This window comes from Bubalus kerabau, chromosome 10 (assembly GCF_029407905.1).
Source record: "Bubalus kerabau isolate K-KA32 ecotype Philippines breed swamp buffalo chromosome 10, PCC_UOA_SB_1v2, whole genome shotgun sequence".
Lineage (NCBI taxonomy): Eukaryota > Metazoa > Chordata > Mammalia > Artiodactyla > Bovidae > Bubalus > Bubalus kerabau.
In genome coordinates, this window is record NC_073633.1 from 58,648,052 (window position 1) to 58,670,501 (window position 22,450).

General features: G+C 34.6%; 1 protein-coding gene across 11 annotated transcripts in view; it reads left to right on the forward strand.

Annotated features, from left to right (window-relative positions):
* The window catches only part of ZNF280D (zinc finger protein 280D), a 158,888-nt gene that overhangs the window by 67,926 nt on the left and 68,512 nt on the right, over window positions 1-22,450 (forward strand). For all 11 annotated transcript variants that reach the window (XR_008699347.1, XM_055537853.1, XM_055537850.1 and 8 more), the window contains 6 exons: window positions 2,383-2,540; window positions 3,308-3,408; window positions 4,638-4,784; window positions 14,023-14,157; window positions 15,975-16,282; window positions 16,815-16,955. Coding sequence is in view for 10 of the 11 variants with exons in the window: in XM_055537853.1 (XP_055393828.1) it covers window positions 2,383-2,540; window positions 3,308-3,408; window positions 4,638-4,784; window positions 14,023-14,157; window positions 15,975-16,282; window positions 16,815-16,955 (990 nt within the window). In the remaining variant the exon portion in view is untranslated. The remainder of the gene's footprint in view (window positions 1-2,382; window positions 2,541-3,307; window positions 3,409-4,637; window positions 4,785-14,022; window positions 14,158-15,974; window positions 16,283-16,814; window positions 16,956-22,450) is intronic.

Here is a 22,450-nt window from a genome sequence, read left to right on the forward strand (position 1 = left end):
CGAAGTAAGTTGCAGATGTCTGTGTATTTCTTCAGGTGAGATGTGTGTATACAAAGATATAAAGGCATACGTTTTTTGTTTATCCCTCATGACTATTATTATATAAGCATTCTTAGGCACCTATAGGTTACTTCTAGATCCAGTATTTATTTTATTTTCCTGTGAGTTCTTAAGGTCTAAAAAGAAGCATATAGAAAAACCCTGAAATAAACTGTGATAAACTCCTGTGATAATAATTTTTTATGATAGTGCTTTATAGTTTTAGAAATTCTTTTACATATATTATTTCATGTGAGTTGTCACATTTATCTCCTTTCATCAAATTTTAACAGCCATTAATAACTAATGGTCCCAGTAAGTTTAACAGAATGAGCATTGTACTTTGTGATATAATACTGAAATAGTCCCCTGGAGCAGGAAATGGCAACCTGCTTCAGTATTCTTGCCTGGAAAAGTGCATGGACAGAGGAGCCCAGTGGGCTATATATATAGTCCATGGGGTTGCAAAGAGTCAGACACTGAGCATGCACACACACTGAAACAATATTACAATAGAACTCGGTCTCCTACTTTTATATTTTTACCACGTTAATAGTAAAACATACCAGAAGAATCATGTTAATATAAAATGCATAGAAATATGGCTTCCTGGCTTAGTTCTTTGTTATACTTAAATGTTATATATATGATATTAGAATATATTTCAGTAGTTTTTTTGGATTTTCCTTTGAGATTAACACACTAATATTAAACATATGAAGGTAAATTCTCTTTTTTGTTATTATTTTAGAATACTAGTTACATATTTCTAAAGAGTCCTAATACTAGAAATTTTAAGCACACAGCATCTGGGAACATCCAGGAATTGAATGTTTTTGAAATACTGATTATTTAATAAGCATAACCTTAATAGAAAACATTTTATGACCAAAGAAGTTATACGTGTTAAGTAATATTTTACCTTGACAGTAGAAACTGGGAGGGTAAATTGATGTTTGTAGAAGAATGGTAAGAAACTGATAACTGTAGATTTTTATTCTCTTCCCTGTCAGTGTATTGTATGGTTTTTTCCTCCCCTACATTGAGTGTCACACAAAACATGTTTATTTTATTCTGTGAATATATTTGCAAGATGTTTGTGTTTTTTGTTTTCCTTTTTTCCATTTGTTGGTTTAAGTAGTATGTTTAAGTAGTATGAGATCCTGATGGGGGCTCATGTTAGTTGAGAGAAAGCATGCTCATTAAGAGATTATTTTATATAGATACACTTTAATTTTGAAAATTGTAAGCTGAGAGGTTAATGGCTTATGACATTTTCTCTATATGTAAATATTTAGCCAAGACTAGGATTTACAATAGGTGTTTGTAGAGCTGGTGTTAAAACCAAAGGAATACTAAAAGATATTTCAAAATATACCATAACCTGTACTAAAGAGTAGTGTTATGTGAGATGTGAAAAAAAAATGCTGTAGCATTTATGATGATTGCTATCCAGATGGATAGTATTATCACTTAGTTTTCAACATTATTTCCTTTAGTGTCTCAAAGTGAGTAATTGTTAATAGTTGACCCAGTCTAAAAATTGTTATTTTGATTGAATAACTTTACTTTCAAATTCACCAAAAAGCTTCAGTAAGCTCTTTTAAATAGGTATTCCCATTTATATTGTACTCTCTGCCATTGAAGGTCATAGTTCCTGCTCATAAGAAGCCTTTTAAGGAAGCTGAAATAGCAGAATGTAAAACTGAAAAATGGACTTTGCCTACAAAGGGCTCAGTCTGCAAGTTAAAGTGAAGTCTTCGCTAACAGTAAACCAGTATCATTAAATAAAACAAAAGGTTCTTGTAATTGTAGGCATTAAAATTGCTGTTACATGCATTTAAAAACCAAGACACAAGTAAAAATGCCAGTAATTTGTCTTTTAAGCAGCTGGAATCTATTGTATATCTTCAGAGCCTTAAAAGATTTCTCTCATGATTCTAGCTGATTTTAGTGGTAGAGTTTCCTTTCTTTCAGTATTTTATTTTATTTTATTTTTTCAGTATTTTATTTTAAAATGTAAGTAGTATTTCTTATATGGAGAAGAAATCTGCTGTTTTATATTTAAAAATTTTTAATAATCTGAAATGATTAAAATAACAAATTTGTGATATTTCAAATTAATGCTAATAACTATTTTTAGACAAAGATGAAAATGTGTTTACTTAGCTACTTAATGAAAGTGATTATTTAAAGTGCACACTCTTCTAGAGGACTTTAAGGCTTTTGAAATTTTATTTTCATTAATTTATCTATAATTTTAAGATTTAGATTCAAGTACTTATTTGTGAGATTTTTTTTTTTTAAATCTGAATTTTTGCACCTGTTGACAATCATTGATAGGTTTATGAACCACATGAAACATCATTTGGAACTTGAGAAGCAGAGCAGTGAAAGCTGGGAAAACCACACCACCTGCCAGCACTGCTACCGTCAGTTTCCCACACCATTTCAACTGCAGTGTCACATTGAAAGTACACACACACCCCATGAATTTTCTAGTAAGTTACAGTTTCATTTAAGTATTGCGTATTTGTTGATTTTTAACAATATAAACTCTGAAAAGAGTGGTAGAAAAACAAGAATAAAAAAAAACTTTGGAATTTGAGAGTAAAGTTGAAAAAGTTAATTTTTAACTTATAGTCTTTTTAATAAAATTAGTTACTGAAATTCCATCTTAATAAATAATTCATTATGGTAAATAACTTGTGCATTACATGTGGAGGACTAAATTAGAAGGCTCAGATCATAGTTTTCAAAGTGAAATCAGTGCCCTTCTTTTAAACTTGAGTAAGAAAAGTAAATACAGTGTTAGTTAAAATCACATACTTTGGATCAAGACAGCTTGGTTTCATATCCAAGCTCTGCCTTGTAATATGTGATCCTAATGTGATCTCTAGCAGGTCACTTAATATTTGAATAATGGGGATGATAGAAATACCTGCTTCATAATGTTTTGATGGGAATTGAGTGAGTTAGTCAAGTCCTTAGAACTGTGGTTGGCCACAGTAAACAACTATGAAACTGTATTCCATCACCACCACTGCCAATATTACTACTACTATTGTTGATATAGATATACAAAATGAATTGTAAATGTATATATCTGATTTTGTTTCTTTGCCTTGAGAGGATTTTTTTTTTTAAACTGAAGTGTAATTGACGTTTAACATTGTATTAGTTTCAGGTGTACAATATAGATTGAATACTTATGTGTATGTATATATATCTTAAAATGATACAATGTCTTTTTCCCCCCCACTTTTAGCCATTTGCAAAATATGTGAATTGTCATTTGAAACAGAGCATATCCTTTTACAACATATGAAGGACAATCATAAACCTGGTGAAATGCCATATATTTGCCAGGTATATACATATTTTATTGTATATGTCATGTTTGGCTGGTTTGTTTGTTATTTGTTTTGGTTACAAGATTTAAACCTATTAAGCCAGGCTTCCCTGATGGCTCAGATCATAAAGAATCTGCCTGTAATGTGAGAGACCTGGGTTCGATCCCTTGGTTGGGAAAATCCCCTGGAGAAGGGAATGGCTACCCACTCTAGTATTCTTGCCTAGAGAATTCCACGGACAGAGGAGCCTGGTGGGCTATAGCCCACGGCATTGCAAAGAGTTGGACATGACTGACTTTTACTTTCAGGCCAGGCATCAGCAAATTTTTTGTATAAAGGGCACAATAGTAAATATTCAGGTTTTGATGATCATAGGTTTCTGTTGGAACAAATCAACTCTGCCTTTGTAGCACAGAGGCAGTCATAGACAATAAGTAAACGAATGGATGTGACTGTGTTTCAATAAAACTTTATTTATGGACACTGAAGTTTGAATTTTATATAATTTCCTTGTGTTATGAAATATATCCTTTTATTTTTCTAACAATTTTGATAAAATTAGTTACTAAAATTAAAATCTATTTTGTAAATAACTTAGTAGAAAGTCTGTTGGCATAACTCATATATTGTTGTGTGGGGTCAGCAGGGAGTTGGAATTGACCCATAGGCCATTGTTTGCACACTCCTGTATTAGACAAAGAAAAAGCCCTGTGGCAGAAAGACAAACATAGACTTATCTTAACCTACAGGGAAGAATATAGGCATACAAAGGGAAATATGAAATGCTTTTAATTCAGAGGACCCTACCAAATGCTTTGGGACAAGTTCTTTTCCAGAATTTGGAGAAATGGGAAAGTAAGGTAAAAATAAACTGTCATTCCATAGCCTGGAGACCATTTATAATCTAAGGAAAGATGCTGTTTTATGTAGCAATTAAGAAGGAACTTTATAGGACCAGAGGTGTCAGAGTTTGATAATTCAAGTCAAGATTGGGGGTGATAAAATATATCTGATAAAAGTAAGAGAATCTAGTTATATTTTGAGAAGTATCCTTAAGCTTTGAAAACTAACTCTTCTGTTTCAAAGATTATCTTTTGATGTTTTTATTAATAGGATTCTAGGTTATGTAGGCAATAGACAGAATTAATAGTACATGGTGTTCTTCTGAACAAATGACCTATCACTGTTACTTTGAAATTGGATATCATTATAAGTTTTCAGACTAAACCAGATTTTTTTTTGTAGGTTTGCAATTATAGATCATCATCATTTTCTGATGTAGAAACTCATTTTAGAACATCTCATGAAAACACCAAGAACTTGCTATGTCCATTTTGTCTCAAAGTTATTAAAATTGCAACACCCTATATGCATCATTATATGAAGCATCAGGTGAGATCTACTAGTTCTTATTCATTTATGTTGTTTTAGAGAAAAGATAGATTATGACTTAGAACATTGTTTAGATTTGTTCTGCAAGGGAAGCAGCATTGTTCCAAATGACATGATTAAGTTACAATTTATGCTAAGTTACTGGTGAAACTCCCACTTCTTTTCCTTGCTTCCTTTCTGGTGATACTATGGTTCATACATGATAATTTTGAAAGATAGCTAGAAATACCAGGAAATCTTGAATTGAAGGAAAAAAGAGAAGATGAGTGGAGGAATATCCAAAAGAATGGGTATTTCAGAGGCTAAGAGTAGGACTGGGGAAGATAATTATCAGGAGCAGGGGAAAAGATGAGTTCGAACTGATAAAGGTTGATGACTCATAATCATGTTTTCTTCTTTCTCTTCAAACTGTATTTCCACTTTTAGCCCCCATATTATAAGAAGACATGTTGGCATCATTGACCAGGAATGGTCTTTTATAGCTGCCCAGAAAATAGTAGTGACACTTACTGCTGATATATGAACTCTGACAGAGAACTCTATTTAGTTCTACTATGTAATTTTGGGGACCCAGTATTAGTGCTTATACCTGTGTCTTGAATTCTGATATTATGCTTACTGGTTCTTTTCCTGAAGCAATTAAGTCATCCTTTGTTTGGGCTGAAAAGTTCAATACAACACTGCTCCTGTTCCTTTTTTTTTTTTTAATTTAAATTTATTTATTTTAATTGGAGGTTAATTACTTTACAATATTGTATTGGTTTTGCCATATATCAACATGAATCCGCCATGGGTGTACATATGCTCCCCATCCTGAACCCCCCTCCCACGTCCATCCCCTTACCATCCCTCTGGGTCATCCCAGTGCACCAGCCCCAAGCATCCTGTATCCTGCATCGAACCTGGACTGGCGATTCATTTCTTATATGATATTATACATGTTTCAGTGCCATTCTCCCAAATCATCGCACCCTCTCCCTCTCCCACAGAGTCCAAAAGACTGTTCTATACATCTGTGTCTCTTTTGCTGTCTCGCATACAGGGTTATCATTACCATCTTTCTAAATTCCATATATATGCGTTAGTATACTGTATTGGTGTTTTTCTTTCTGGCTTACTTCACTCTATAATAGGCTCCAGTTTCATCCACCTCATTAGAACTGATTCAAATGTATTCTTTTGAATGGCTGAGTAATACTCCATTGTGTATATGTATCACAGCTTTTTTATCCATTCATCTGCTGATGGACATCTAGGTTGCTTCCATGTCCTGGCTATTATAAACAGCGCTGTGATGAACATTGGGGTACATGTGTCTCTTTCAGTTCTGGTTTCCTCGGTGTGTATGCCCAGCAATGGGATTTCTGGGTCATAAGGCAGTTCTATTTCCAGTTTTTTAAGGACTCTCCACACTGTTCTCCATAGTGGCTGTACTAGTTTGCATTCCCACCAACAGTGTAAGAGGGTTCCCTTTTCTCCACAACCTCTCCAGCATTTATTGCTTGTAGACTTTTGGATAGCAGCCATTCTGACTGGCATGAAATGGTACCTCATAGTGGTTTTGATTTGCATTTCTCTGATAATGAGTGATGTTGACAATCTTTTCATGTGTTTGTTAGCCATCTGTATGTCTTCTTTGGAGAAATGTCTGTTTAGTTGTTCGGCCCATTTTTTGACTGGGCTGTTTATTTTTCTGGAATTGAGCTGCAGGAGTTGCTTGTATATTTTTGAGATTAGTTGTTTGTCAGTTGTTTCATTTGCTATTATTTTCTCCCATTCTGAAGGCTGTCTTTTCACCTTGCTTATAGTTTCCTTTGTTGTGCAGAAGCTTTTAAGTTTAATTAGGTCCCATTTGTTTATTTTTGCTTTTATTTCCAATGTTCTGGGAGGTGGGTCATAGAGGATCCTGCTGTGATTTATGTCAGAGAGTGTTTTGCCTATGTTCTCCTCTAGGAGTTTTATAGTTTCTGGTCTTACGTTGAGATCTTTAATCCATTTTGAGTTTGTTTTGGTGTATGGTGGTAGAAAGTGTTCTAGTTTCATTCTTTTACAAGTGGTTGACCAGTTTTCCCAGCACCACTTGTTAAAGAGATTGTCTTTTCTCCATTGTATATTCTTGCCCCCTTTGTCAAAGATATGGTGTCCATAGGTGCGTGGATTTATCTATGGGCTTTCTGTTTTGTTGCATTGATCTATATTTCTGTCTTTGTGCCAGTACCATACTGTCTTGATGACTGTGGCTTTGTAGTAGAGCCTGAAGTCAGGCAGGTTGATTCCTCCAGTTCCATTCTTCTTTCTCAAGATAGCATTGGCTATTCGAGGTTTTTTGTATTTCCATACAAATTGTGAAATTATTTGTTCTAGCTCTGTGGAAAATACCATTGGTAGCTTGATAGGGATTGCATTGAATCTATAGATCGCTTTGGGTAGTATACTCATTTTCACTATATTGATTCTTCCGATCCATAAACATGGTATATTTCTCCATCTATTAGTGTCCTCTTTGATTTCTTTCACCAGTGTTTTATAGTTTTATATATATAGGTCTTTAGTTTCTTTAGGTAGATATATTCCTAAGTATTTTATTCTTTTCATTGCAATGGTGAATGGAATTGTTTCTGATTCTGTTCTTTAATACTTGAAAGAACACTAACAGTGCCTTTGCCAAAACCAGAAGTCAGTGGATTTATTGAATCTGATCATTTTACCAACTTTTGCCACCTCTCTGATTAGCTCAATGCATTTTCTTGTTACTGATTAAACTGACATGTCAGTTTTTTCAGCATTGGTGCTCACCTTGCTTTCCACTCTAGTCATTAGATAATCATGAAATTGTCTTGTGGTTTTTCATTGGAAAAGATCATAAAAGTAGAATTTCCTAATAAATTTGGGATCACCTGTGCTGTGACTGACAAAATGTAACATGTGTTTTGACGAAATGTGGTCCACTGGAGAAGGGAATGGCAAACCACTTGCCACAAAATATTCTTGCCTTTAGAACCCCATGAACAGTATGAAAAGTCAAAAAGATAGGACACTGAAAGATGAACTGCCCAATATGCTACTGGAGATCAGTGGTGAAATAACTCCAGAAAGAATGAAGAGATGGAGCCAGAGCAAAAACAGCACCCAGTTGTGGATGACTGGTGATGGAAGCAAGGTCCAATGCTGTAAAGAGCAATATTGCATAGGAACCTGGAATGTTAAGTCCATGAGTCAAGGCAAATTGGAAGTGGTCAAACAGATGACAAGAGTGAATGTTGACATTTTAGGAATCAGCAAACTAAAATGGACTGGAATGGTTGAATTTAACTGAGATGACCTTTATATCTACTACTGTGGGCAAGAATCCCTTAGAAGAAATGGAGTAGCCATCATAATCAACAAAAGAGTCCAAAATGCAGTACTTGGATGCAATCTCAAAAATGAGAGAATGATCTCTCTTTGTTTCCAAGGCAAACCATTCAATATCAAGGTAATCAAAGTCTATGCCCCAACCAGTAATGCTAAAGAAGCTGAAGTTGAATGGTTCTATGAAGACCTACAAGACCTTTTAGAACTAAAACCCCAAAAAGATGTCCTTTTCATTATAGGGGACTGGAATGCAAAAGTAGGAAGTCAAGAAACACCTGGAGTAACAGAAAAATTTGGCCTTGGAGACCAGAATGAAGTGGGGCTAAGGCTAATAAGAGTTTTGCCAAGAGAACGCACTGATCATTGCAAACACCCTCTTCCAACAACACAAGAGAAGACTCTACACATGGACATCACCAGATGGCCAACACTGAAATTGAACTGATTATATTCTTTGCAGCCAGAGGTGGAGAAGCTCTATACAATCAGCAAAAACAAGACCGGGAGCTGACTGTGGCTCAGGTCATGAACTCCTTATTGCCAAATTCAGACTTAAATTGAAGAAAATACAAAAAACCACTGGACCATTCAGGTATGACCTAAATCAAATCGCTTATGATTATACAGTGGAAGTGAGAAATAGATTTAAGGGGCTAGATCTAATAGAGTGCCTGATGAACTATGGATGGAGGTTCGTGACATTGTATGGGAGACAGGAATCAAGACCATTCCCAAGAAAAAGAAATGGCTGTCTGAGGAGGCCTTACAAATAGCTGTGTAAAGAAGAGAAGTGAAAAAGCAAAGGAGAAAAGGAAAGATATAAACATCTGAATGCAGAGTTCCAAAGAATAGCAAGGATAGATAAGAAAGCCTTCCTTAGCAAGCAGTGCAAAGAAAAAGAGGAAAACAACAGAATGGGAAAGACTAGAGATCTCTTCAAGAAAATTAGAGATATCAAGGGAACATTTCATGCAAAGATGGGCTCACTAAAGGACAGAAATGGTATGGACTTAACAGAAGCAGAAGATATTAAGAGGTGGCAAGAATACACAGAAGAACTATACAAAAAAGATCTTCACGACCCGGATAATCATGATGGTGTGATCACTGACCTAGAGCCAGACATCCTGGAATGTGAAGTCAAGTGGGCCCTAGGAAGCATCACTATAAACAAAGCTAGTGGAGGTGATGGAATTCCTGTTGAGCTATTTCAAATCCTGAAAGATGATGCTGTAAAAGTGCTGCACTCAGTATGCCAGCAAATTTGAAAAAGGCAGCAATGGCCATAGGACTGGAAAAGGTAAGTTTTCATTCCAATCCCAAAGAAAGGCAATGCCAGAGAATGCTCAAACTACCACACAATTGCACTCCTCTCACACACTAGTAAAGTAATGCTCAAAATTCTCCAATTAAAATAAATAAATTTATATTAAAAAAAAATTCTCCAAGCCAGGCTTCAACAATACTTGAACCATGAACTTCCAGATGTTCAAGCTGGTTTTTGAAAAGGTAGAGGAACCAGAGATCAAATTGTCAACATCTGTTGGATCATCAAAAAGGCAAGAGAGTTCCAGAAAAACATCTATTTCTGCTTTATTGACTATGACAAAGCCTTTGACTGTTTGGATCACCACAAACTAGGGAAAATTCTGGAAGAGGTGGGAATATCAGACCATCTGACCTGCCTCTTGAGAAATCTGTATGCAGGTCAGGAAGCAGCAGTAAGAACTGGACTTGGAACGACAGACTGGTTCCAAATAGGAAAAGAAGTATGTCAAGGTGTATATTGTCACCCTGCTTATTTAACTTATATGTAGAGTACATCATGTGAAATGCTGGGCTGAATGAAACACAAGCTGGAATCAAGATTGCCATGAAAAATTATCAGTAACCTCAGATATGCAGATGACACCACCCTTATGGCAGAAAGCGAAGAAGGACTAAAGAGTCTCTTGATGAAAGTGAAAGAGGAGAGTGAAAAAAAGTTGGCTTAAAGCTCAATATTCAGAAAATGAAGATCCTGGCATCTGTTCCCATCACTTCATGGCAAATAGATGGGGAAACAGCGGAAATAGTGGCAGACTTTATTTTTGGGGGGTTCCAAAATCACTGCAGTTGGTGACTGCAGCCATGAAATTAAAAGACGCCTGCTCCTTGGAAGAAAAGTTATCACCAAACTAGACAACATGTTTAAAAGCAGAAACATTACTTGCCAACAAAGGCCTGTCTAGTCAAGGCTATTGTTTTTCCAGTAGTCATGTATGGATATGAGAGTTGGACTATGAAGAGAGCTGAGTGCCGAAGAATTGATGCTTTTGAACTGTGGTGTTCGGAGAAGACCCGAGAGTCCCTTGGACTGCAAGGAGATCCAGCCAGTCCATCCTAAAGGAAATCAGTCCTGAATATTCATTGGAAGGACTGATGTTGAACCTGAAACTCCAATACTTTGGCCACCTGATGGGAAGAGCTAACCCATTTGAAAAGACCTTGATTCTCAGAAAGATTGAAGGCAGGAGGAGAAGGGTATGACAGAGGATGAGATGGCTGGATGGCATCACTGACTCAATGGACATGAGTTTGAGTATACTCCTGGAGTTGGTGATGGACAGGTAGGTCTGGTGTGCTGTAGTCCATGGGGTCTCAAAGAATTGGACACGACTGAGTGACTGAACTGAACTGAACTGAACTTTGCTGTGACTGGGATGCTACCTATCTTTGAGAAGTTCTTGCAAGATCTCTCTATTTTGTGTTTCCCCAGCAGTGTTCATTAGGTGTTCATAGATGTCCCCCTCCAATTGCTACTGGTAAATAAATTTGGTGAAGCACAGATTTACAAAATTAAATTGTTCTTTTTAAAAATAGGACTCCTCGGAAATTTTAATATGCTAATGGACATTGTACATCTCTAAACAAGAATATAGTGTTTATTCCCCTGACTTATTTGGCCATTGAACCCTTTATTTGCACAGTATTTATTAACATTTTTTGATGAACAGAATTTGAGAAGTGCTATTCTTGGCACTCTATATTTCATCTTTGGCCTTTAATTTTGAAAGGGAGAATGAAATATAAAACAGTTTTATTTCATTATGGGGCTTTTAACATCATTTTCCTTTATGTTTTATTAAGTTCCAGAGTAAGATTAATATTAAGAATAGGGAAGAATAGTAATTATGAAAGAGATACGTGGGCCGACCATGTGAACTGTGTGATTTGTAATCAGTTTTTCTACCCTAGGTTTTATGTCATCACTTGCCATAGGTGTACAGTTTTTCTTTTTTGTTTATTTGGAGAGCCTAGGAATTAGACAGCCAGAAGTTAGGAGGGTGAAAATCTATTAATAAGAGGGATCATCAGGCATCCTTCAAGATATTTATAATTTGTGTGATTATTTACAAAAGATTGGGAAATTATAGCTGAGCTATTAGTCCAATATGAAATAATGAGAATTGTTGACTCTGTGGCTCTTTTTATTGTTTTAGATGACTTTGGTTGTAACTTCTGTTTAAGGCAATGTATTATTATGTCTTGGGTGATTTTAGAGCTAACAATCCAGTTTTTATGACTTTTAAGAAATAATGAAAGTGATTTTGTATGTGTTAAATATGTTCATTATATCTTTAATGAAAACAGTTAAAGTATGCAGTTAACATCTATGCAGTCATTTACCTTCTACCAGTAACAGGTACTTTACATGTATTATCTTATTGAATCCTCACACTCAATTGTGGCTAGAGCAGAGTAGTAAAGTAATAAGAGGGAAAGTTGTAGGAAATAAGGTGGTAGCAATAGAATGCAGGCCAATGCATATAGAACCTTGTAAATCAGAATCAGGACTTGGGAATACTGTCAACATTTTAAGCAGGTGAAAGATCTGCCATGTTTTAAGATCATTGACCACTGGGAGGAGAATAGACCATAGGGAAGAAAGAACATGAAAGGGAGAACAAAGGAGGTTATTATTAGGCAAGATGTGTGTTGTGGATAAGTATGGTAGTGGTGGTTGGAGGTAATAAGTGGAAATACCATGACAGTTTTTGAAGGTAGAGCCGACAGGTTTTACTAAGGGGTTGGATATGGGATGTGAGAGAGGGTGACCAAGTTTTTTGTCCTAAGCAGCTGCAAGAATGGAATGTTCATCTATTGTCATGTGATGAAAATTTAGGAGTAGATGTATTTTGGGGGGCAGGAAGGGAGGGAGGAAATACGGAATTCCATTTTGTCCATGTTGGTTTAAAATGCATACAAGTAGTGATGTCAAGTGGGCTTTCCAAGTGCCACTAGTGGTAAAGAACCTGGCTGCCAGTGCAGGAGAGATGTGAGACCTGGGTTCCATCGCTTTGTTGAGAAGATCCTCTCTACATGTAATGGCAACCCACTCCAGTATTCTTGCCTGGAGAATTCCCATGGACAGAGAAGCCTGGCGGGCTACAGTCCATGGGGTCACAAAGAGTCAGACACAACTGAAGCAACTTAGCACACACCCACACACAGTGATGTCAAATAGGCAGTTGGATACAAGATATTTAAAGCCATGAAATGAAGAGAGAACCTAAGGAGTGATTATACATAGAGAAAAGATTTCTGGGTATTGAATTTTGGAGAACTTTTTTCTGTCATTGTAACTTGGTATTTGTTTCTTGTCCAAGTTTTCTCTTTCTCTTCCTCCTCTTTCAGCATATATGAGTGAATTAAAATTGCCCGTATTTCCAATATAATCTAATGCATCACATTTCTAAAATAGTCTTAATTTGTACCTAAAATAGTAATGCAAACATATTTATATATTGCTTTGAACTTTGTAAAGAACTGTATGAAATATCTGATGTGTGCCAGTACTGTGCGAGGTACTTCTCAATGTATTATCTGTTTCAATTTTGTAGATGATTGATTGTGTAAATGGAAGTAGTGATGTATCTAGCAGATCATAACTTCAGAGAAACCATTCTTCTGAGTTTATATGTTGCTTCAGTTTGTATATATATACACACACATATATACTTTTTAAATTAATGAGAGCATAAAGGTAAAGATTGTAATTGATATTGTGTAGTAGAAAGAACATTGGATCAGGTGTCTGGCCTTGTCACTGAATAGCTATGGAGAAGGGATTTAGATTTTTCTTGGGTCCTGTTTCCCATCTGTGGAAAAATAATAGGATTAAGTTTGAGGAGGGATTCAGTCAAGGGGTCTCAGCCAGTAAGTAGATTGGTAATAGTTGTTTTGATTTATGCCTCTATATCCACACTATTCAGTGCTGTAGCCTCTAGCCATATGTAGCTATTTAAACTTAAATTATTTAAAATTTGGTTGCTCAGTTGCACTTGGCACATTTCAAGTGCTCAGTAACTACATATGTCTAGTTGCTACTGTTTTGAACAGTGCAGCTCAATTACATTTCATCATTGAAGAAAGTTTTATTAGACAGCACTGCTTTATACATCCATTGTTCTAACAGGTTTCTTTGAAATGTGTAGTTTATTTGAACTTATTTTTCCATCTTGCCAACGAACTGAAAATAGCAAAAATTAAAAATAATTTATTCTTTTATGGGATAAAAATGCATGTAGCTCATTTTCACAGTATCGTGTGTCTAAGTACTTAAAAATTATAACCAGAAGAGCTTTCATAGCACTATTAAGAAATTTTCATTAGAATCTATCGATGGCACCTTTCATGTTCAATTTCTGTATAGAAACAAATGTTTTTGAAAACTAAATGCTAATAATTAAAAAAATAGTAATATTTTGCTATTATGTGTAATAGGAGATGTAAAATACTAGTTTTAAAATGATTTAGTATCATTAAAATTAAAGTGGCTTCAGAATGCAGGATTTGTGGTTGTAGAAACTATTTTTCTCCCCTCTTTCTGGTTCCTAAACAGAAAAAGGGAATACACCGTTGTACAAAATGCAGACTGCAATTTTTAACATGCAAAGAGAAAATGGATCACAAGACTCAGCATCATCGGACATTTATAAAGCCTAAACAACTAGAAGGATTGCCTCCTGGAACAAAAGTGAGTTCAAATACATTGTATTTTAACATTTTGTATGATAATAGACATTAACTCCTGCCTGGTTTTATTTGTTGGATATAATACTTTAAAAATGATTTGTGATTTAATTAAGACTTTAATTTTAAATTTCACTGTTCTAGGTTTAGGGAAAAAACGCCTAACCATTGCTTTTTGGTCAATAGTGTGTGCAAGTCTAGAGTGGTATTCCTTTGTAAAAAGTGTAACTAGATTAACTATTCTGGAGGCAATGGGTTGTATCAGTGTTACATAGGCTGTTTTTGAGCTATTCCTGTTGGCAGTGTATTTGTCATTTTTATCTGTTGAACTGTAAGATGCTTGAGGAATCATGTTTTATTTATCTTTGTATCTTCAGCATCTGGTATAGTGCCTGTTGAATGCTGTAGGTTCTTAGGTGTTTATTGAAGGTATTACTGATTCTACTCTTAGAGACGCAAGTTCTGCTGCTGGATAGCATTATGTTTTAAGTGAACCAACACATGTCTGACTGCATACTGATGATTGTAATTTACTTTTCCCTTTTTGCCTTATATACCTCTGTTTTCTCTGACTTCTTTATATACAGTCAGCTCTTGAATATTTGCTCCAGTGGAGGGAAACAGAGGCATGGATAATCCAAAGTGAAATAATCCCCAAAACATTTATATTTGGCTTTGGGTACTTACCTTTGAATGTGGGTATGTCTGTTATTTGAATTAACTATAACAATATTAAGCCATGCTCTGAAGACCTAGAGCAAGAGAAGCTATCCAGCATCCTTCCCTGCAGTCCATTCATTCCATGCTGGGACTAGACATGCAAAACACTAATGTAAGCAGGGCAGTCCTCTCTCATATTTTCCCTTAATAATAATAATAATAATAATGATACTAAATATTTTATAGCGCCTTAGAATTAGGCTTTTGGTATACTTTTTCATATATTCTATTATTTAATCCATGCAGTAATCCAGTAAAGTAGACAAGGCAGATCTTGTCCCTTATAGATAAAGAAGCTTAGAGAGGGTAAGTAACTTAATCAAGGTCACATGGCTAGGAAGAAGTAGTCTTAGCTTTAACCTCAAGTCTTTCATTACTAGTCCAGTGCCTTTGTATGATGCCAAAGCACATATTTTTCATGATATTTCCTCATAGGCTGTTTCTCAAATACATGGGGTATGTATAGTCAAATGGTTAGTGTGGTAGGCAATTGTGTTTTCCCATTGTCCACCAGCAAATATAATTTCTGAATACCTAATGATAAGTCTTGTATTAGCTCCCTTTAAGGAAATTCTCAGTATTATTAAACTCTCCATACAGTGTAATGAATTTATATAACCCCTCTCATAATCTTTGTAAACATATATCCTGCCCAATGAGCCCCTGAAAAGAAGAAATCATGTTTAGCATAGATTTGCTTGTTTTATAGTTGTTGAAGGGTGATGGAGGCCTTTCTAGGTTTTGAGATATAAGTTTTGACCTTTGTGTTTGTGAATTTCTAAAGTGGAATCAGAGCACAGAAATAGCTAGGGAATGCACTCTTTTAATATTCATATAATTTGCTTTAACTGCTAATTATCCATTAATAACTTAACATATAACTGATATCAGTACAAAAATGTAAGATTACAAGTGAGTAAATATCAAGTTTAATTTCATTTAATTGGTATGAACATTTAAAATAAATGAAAGACTTATCCAGTTATAGTTTATACTTGCCCTTTCCAAATACTTGATGTTTAACTTTTTGTTATGCAGTGATATTTTAACAGTAAGGTAATGATTAATTTTCTAAAGCAGGTATTATCTTCATTTTTGTAGGTTACTATTCGAGCTTCAGTTGGACCTCTTCAATCAGGATCTTCAACCACACCTTCCATTAGTGCAAGCACTTCTACCCTTCAGCTCTCACCTCCGAGGACTAAAAATATAACTGCTAAAAGTCCCACAAAATCCAACACAAGTAAACCTAATATAACTAAATCCATTGCAAGTAAACCTAATGCAAGTAAGCCTAATGGAAATAAACCTAAATACAAATCAAAAATATCTAATCTGCAAAAGAAACAAAGCACATTGGCTAGTAGCAATAAAAAAAGTAAAGTCAATACAGCATTGAGGAATTTAAGGTAAACTTTTATTCTTGATACCCAATACTAATTTAATCTTAATTAGTAACTGAGCACAAACATGATAAAAGTTTTATTTAATATAAATTTACCCTATTACACAACTCTCTTGTATATTTATATGCTATCACTTAATGCCAACAAATAATAAAAAATGTTTTTATAGCTATTGAACAGTACTTGAATTACTGATTTTATATTCATTATAAAAAATTATAGTATTTTTTGCTATATAAAAATATAATATTTTTAATGTTCACTCAACATAAAACACTGGGATTTTGTGTTGTGCTTATGTCTTATGATCTTTGAATGGTTAATTTAATCCCTTTTATTCCCGTAAAAAACACTAGCTGATATTAAATTATTTATACTTATTCTAGCTGTTATTCTATAGCAGATTTTTCCAATTATAAATCCCTATTTGAAGTTGTAAACACCTTAGCTTTAATTAACAGACCATTAATAAGGCTTTCCTTTATTATATTTGTTTTAAAATATATTTTTATCATTTTCTTTGTATCTCTATAAGGTATCGTCGGGGAGTTCACAAGTGCATTGAGTGTTATTCTGAAATAAAAGATTTTGCAAACCACTTTCCTACCTATGTCCACTGTAGTTTTTGCAGATACAACACTAGCTGTAGCAAATCCTATGTGAATCATATGATGAGGTAAGATGAGTTAAACAACTATAATTGCCAATTAAAATTACAGTTTAGCAAGTTTGTTCTTGAAAACAGTTGGCCCTAGTGTAAGTCAGTTTTGCTCTTTGAGAAACAATTAGAGAACTTCTAAGATGATTCCTGGTACTATTTTTCAACATAGTAATTCATAAAGTCCCTGGAAACTTGAATTGTAATAACAGTTAGACTAATGAAATTAAGATAGATTTGTTAGGGAAAATAGTTTTCCTATGGGAATTTTTTATCCTATAGAACTTTGAAACACCATTACTTCCAAAGACGGAAAAGTAATGTCACATGGTAAAGAATAAAGAGTTGGACACAATTGAGTGACTAACACTTTCACTTTTCACTTCCTCGTGAAGCATACATGTAATCTCACGAGTGTTATTTTCTTCAAAGCAGTCACTTTGTGATTCCAGGATTTTCAATGATCTTAGATATTTTACTGGATCTTGTTTCTCTTTCTTTCTCTATTTTTCTCTATAATCCATTCTGTCTGTCTGTCCATCCATCCATCAGGCCATCCATCCTTGCATTCATTCAGTGAGATGAGAGACTATTTCATTATTGCCACTGTTGGAATTATTTTTCATTAATTCATTCAGTTTAGATAACTTAGAGTATTTATTCCATGCAGAGAAAACTTTCACAGCCTATGTTATCTTCATTGGTATCGCATTAGTTGAGGTATCCTTCAGGATGGATTTTTATTTTTAAAAAAACAGTCAAAAATTGTTCCAATATAAGCCAGTTAGGTTGATTATTCACAGTGAAGTTTTGCTTCCCACCCCCACCCCCCCAAAGTTAGAATTAGAGTATAACTAACAAAAGTGATTTTTATACAGATCACAATATGACCTTTGTGTTACTTTCAGGTCATAATCAACCGCTTCTTTACAAGGACTCTTCCATGTTTCTTGGTGGCTTTAGCACCTCTCTCACAGTTTTTTAACCCCCTTGATACCTAGCCTGACTTCATGGTCCCTGACTTCTTCAGTTGTTGTGCTCCCTTTCTTACCACAATACTATTTTAATCTTATATATGCTTCATTTCTTTTGAATTCCCATTTCCCTGTGACTTTCTGGGCTTTGAAGTCCTTTTTCTGGACCAGTAGCACTCATCTAACTTTATAGTCATCCTTACCCTCAGGGTCATCTGTTTTGACTGTTGCTTTGTTTTTGTTCTAGAATCTTTTACACATTTAGTCTTGCTTATCTGGCTTAAAGGCCAAAGACTTGAACATCATCTTCTACTGAACTTTATGCTCAATTCTAAACTACCAAGTAGTGCTTGATTCAGATCAACTCTGATTCATGATCTTTAACTTGAATTGGGACCTGTCTTTTTATTTTTAAAAATAAGAAGTATACTTTTTTATTCTTATCTGTAGTACCTCCAGATCAGTTCAGTTCAGTCACTCAGTCGTGTCCGACTCTTTGCGACCCCATGAATTGCAGCACGCCAGGCCTCCCTGTCCATCACCAACTCCTGGAGTTCACTCAAACTCATGTCCATCGAGTCAGCGATGTCATCCAGCCATCTCATCCTCTGTCGTCCCCTTCTCCTCCTGCCCCTAATCTCTCCCAGCATCAGAGTCTTTTCCAATGAGTCAACTCTTTGCATCAGGTGGCCAAAATATTGGAGTTTCAGCTTTAGCATCAGTCCTTCCAAAGAACACCCAGGACTGATCTCCTTTAGAATGGACTGGTTGGATCTCCTTGCAGCAAGGTAGTATCTTATTAACACTTTATTTTAAATTCTCTTAGTTGTCACCCTGGCCTACTATAATCACACAGTTGGAGTCCATCATTTTAATTAATCTTTTCAGTCTCAAGTATTTTTCCTGTTACCTTCATCCAGGCATTGATCTCAGAAATCACACATGTTCCACTTCGCAGTTAACCCTGCCCCTTATCTCCTCTAGTTCTTCCACAGCTTCTTTCAGTTAATTTACAACTTCGTCTTATCTGTCAGGTTCCTTTTGCTTGCAAATGATTTCAAGTATTTTTTTTAAGATGAGGGATATTTGTCTGTATTGCTTACCTTCCTTAATTCTTGACTTATTACGATGAACATTTGTAAAAAGTATTTGTTACTAGCATTTTCATGATTCATTTCTTTACCTTTTGAGTATCATCTTCACCTAACACTGCCCCTTTAAAGATTATCTGTCAAGTACTTATCTCTGAATTCATTTTTTTCACTCTTATCACTCTATGAGTTCTTTAGAGTCATTGTTGTCACTTTTGAAACTATTCAGCTTTTGTTTAATTATTAACACTATTTTTCTTCTTCCTTTTTGCCTACTCCTGTTTCATTGCCTTTTCTTCCTTCATCTCTTCTCGCCTCTTTACATTTCCTTTCTTGGTAACGTAATCACTGTCACTTTTACCTTTCAACTTTAAATCTTCCAGTTTCAGTCCTTAGTTTTCCTAAGATGTAACTCTATATTTCTAATTATTTTTATTTTTTTGTTTTTAACTTTGACTCATTAGCATTTAGAATGTAAATAAACCAAGCATTCTCATCTTTCCAGAATTGACATGACTACTGTCCAGATACTCTCTCAGGGCATCATTTGTGTGGATGTGGAATATAGCTGGAAAAAAATGCACTGTCCCAAGTTTCTTAAGATTGTGTAGTTCTCTTGATCTGCCACTGTGCATCATGGCTTCCTGAGATACCACCTTCTGCTTTCTGCCTCTCTGCCTCCCACCTGCTGCAGTGGACTGCACCTATAATCAATCCATTTCCTCTAAACCAGGCCCTGGCATCCTTTGTCAAGAGTACTTCTCTGTGGAAAGTCCTTTGTTCTTTGACCAATACATTGCCGCCCCAGTGCAGCTTTAATTCTGCACTTAGTTTGTAGGGGATCAAGTCAGAAAATATTTTATGCTTTCTTAGGCCAAGAGTCATTCTATTCCTCCCTCTCCCATTTATCACAGGCTTCTCATTTGTCTTATAAAACCTCCAAGTGCATTCTGTTCCAAAACATTCCCAATTAGCCTATCTCCCTTTATTATGTTTAGTTGTGTAATACAACTATTATCTCCTTGAGAAGTAGCTCTTTATGTTTACCATGTCACCTAGCACATTACAGATAGCAAGTGAGAGTCATTAGTGTAATTACAAAAAAAGGCTAATAAAATCTCAAGAGTATATTAAAAAAATCTTACACAGTTGGAACATTTTTGAAATAAGACTCTTACAAAGAAGAGCATCATTAACATTAATTTTCAATGGTTTTTTTGAAGTAGCATTATTTAGGTTTGATTGTTTAAATTATTGCACCTTATTTGCTAATAGCTTTTAGGTGGCAGTAGAAGTCATTTGCAAAAAACTGAATTGCTGTGTGATGTTGCTATTCTTCAACATTATGTATAAGAAAGAAGGCTTTTTCTCTACATGTAATAGAATTATGGTCACAGACAAGTACTTAATATTTTTTTCTGGCAGAGTTTATTTACTATTTACTAAGAAGTATGGTAAACTGATGGTGAAGAATCTGACAAATCTGAATTTGAAAACAGAACTCACCATTTATTGCATGTGTCACTTTGGGCAAGTTATTTAACTGATTCCCATTTTTCTTTTCTTGAAGAAAAAGTTATTGTCATTATTGGGGAAATGTACTTAAAATGTTTAATAAAATCATTTGCACTTAGGAGATATTCAAGTAATTATAGGTATTATTTCTAAATTGTCATTACTAGGTATTGTAGATAAGGCTCTTGCCTTTAATTTTCACAATTTAGTAGGAGAGATATATTTACCTAGTTTAATGTGATAAATAAATGACTGTTTGAGCCCAGAGAAGGTAAGGATGAAGTCTTTAAACAAGAAATAAGGTATTGTATAAGTGACATTTCATTTACGATTTGAAGGATGATTTAAAAATTTTCCAAGGAAAAAGAAAGCTGGTATAACAATTTGTTCCTATACAATAAATAAGATTACTGAATTAATTTTTATAAGCTATGCTTTAGTTCATTATATATTTTATATAGATTTATTGGCATGAAATAATAGTCATTAGAAGAACAGATAGATTATTGTGATTACTTCATAAATGGTCTCCTGTCCACAATCCACCACTTGGCCCCTTTTCCATTTTTTCCTTTCTTTTGTTACTAACATTGTAACTAACTAAATGTCAGGTCATTTTTTGGCCTGAAATCCTTCACCTACCTAATATTAATAGGATGAAGTTCAGATTTTCTGGAGAATATGAGACCTTTTAATATCTAATTCCTAACTACTTTTCCAGCGCTTTCAACTCTTATTTGCTTTTCCTGGAGTAAGTCAGTATAGAGACCTTCCTAACTGAATACTCCTGACGGTTAGCTGACTTCTCCATTTACCTTCAGCTTTCCCTCACGCAACCACAAAACTATATGTATTGCTGTTGATGTTTATCTTGTGGCAATTATATATTTATGCATATGTACTCATTTGTTGAGCCGATGTTTATTAGGCATTTCTTCTGAGCCACCTGCTTTTTGACTACCTTCCCCTGCTAACCCTGGAACATGATATTCTAAGGCAGACAACCTGCCTTTCTTATTGTATCATTAACTTCTAGTCTAGTGTTTTAAATAGTAGGCATACTGTCAGTATTGTTGGATATTTAGGAAACTGATTCCTTTTGTATTTCTTTGGAAGTAAAGTTTTCACTTATACCAAATCAAGATTGTTAAGAAAAGATGGTCAAAGGGAGTTTTTTCCCCCATCTAATCTTATTGAGGTCTAATTTATATACAATAAAATTCACTTATTTTTCGAGAACAGCTTAATGAGTTTTGATAATTATATATAAATATAAACAGGTGGTGATTTTTCAAAACCTAGATTTAAATGTTATATTTTACTGTATTGTAATAAAAATCTTAACTTTTTTTCCCCTTTCTTAGATTATTTACATATTGTTATTAACTTCACACAGGTCTAGAAGGTAGTTTTTTCCCCTCTTTATTTATGAGCTACAGATTCACTTTTCCATTCCTATAATACACAAAACTAGAAGAATGGAATTTGTATAATAAATAATAGAGAGTATAATTCATTTTTGTAGATTGGGAACTTAAAACTGAATTCAGATGATGAAAATTTTTAAAGTACCAACATTTTAATAAGGTGTAAGTTAGACAGAAGTGGAAGCCATCAAAATACCCTAAAATGTAACTTTTTCCTCTCCTCTTACCAAATAAAGCAATCTGTTTGAGGAGAAGGAAGAAAGAGCTTTTAAAAGTTACTTTAAAATCTCATTTAAAAAATTAATTTACTTGGTTCACCTTCTCTGGTAATCAGATAAAATCTTAGACACACTCCTCTGAGAAAATAACAGTTGTATGAACACATTTTTGCGTATAATTTCAGTGTTTCCCAACCTCCCTGATGGTCTCTTCCTAAAAAAATTATTCAATTATTTTTGTCATATTACATTGAATTTATAAACTCTATGGTAGTAATTATCCCCAGA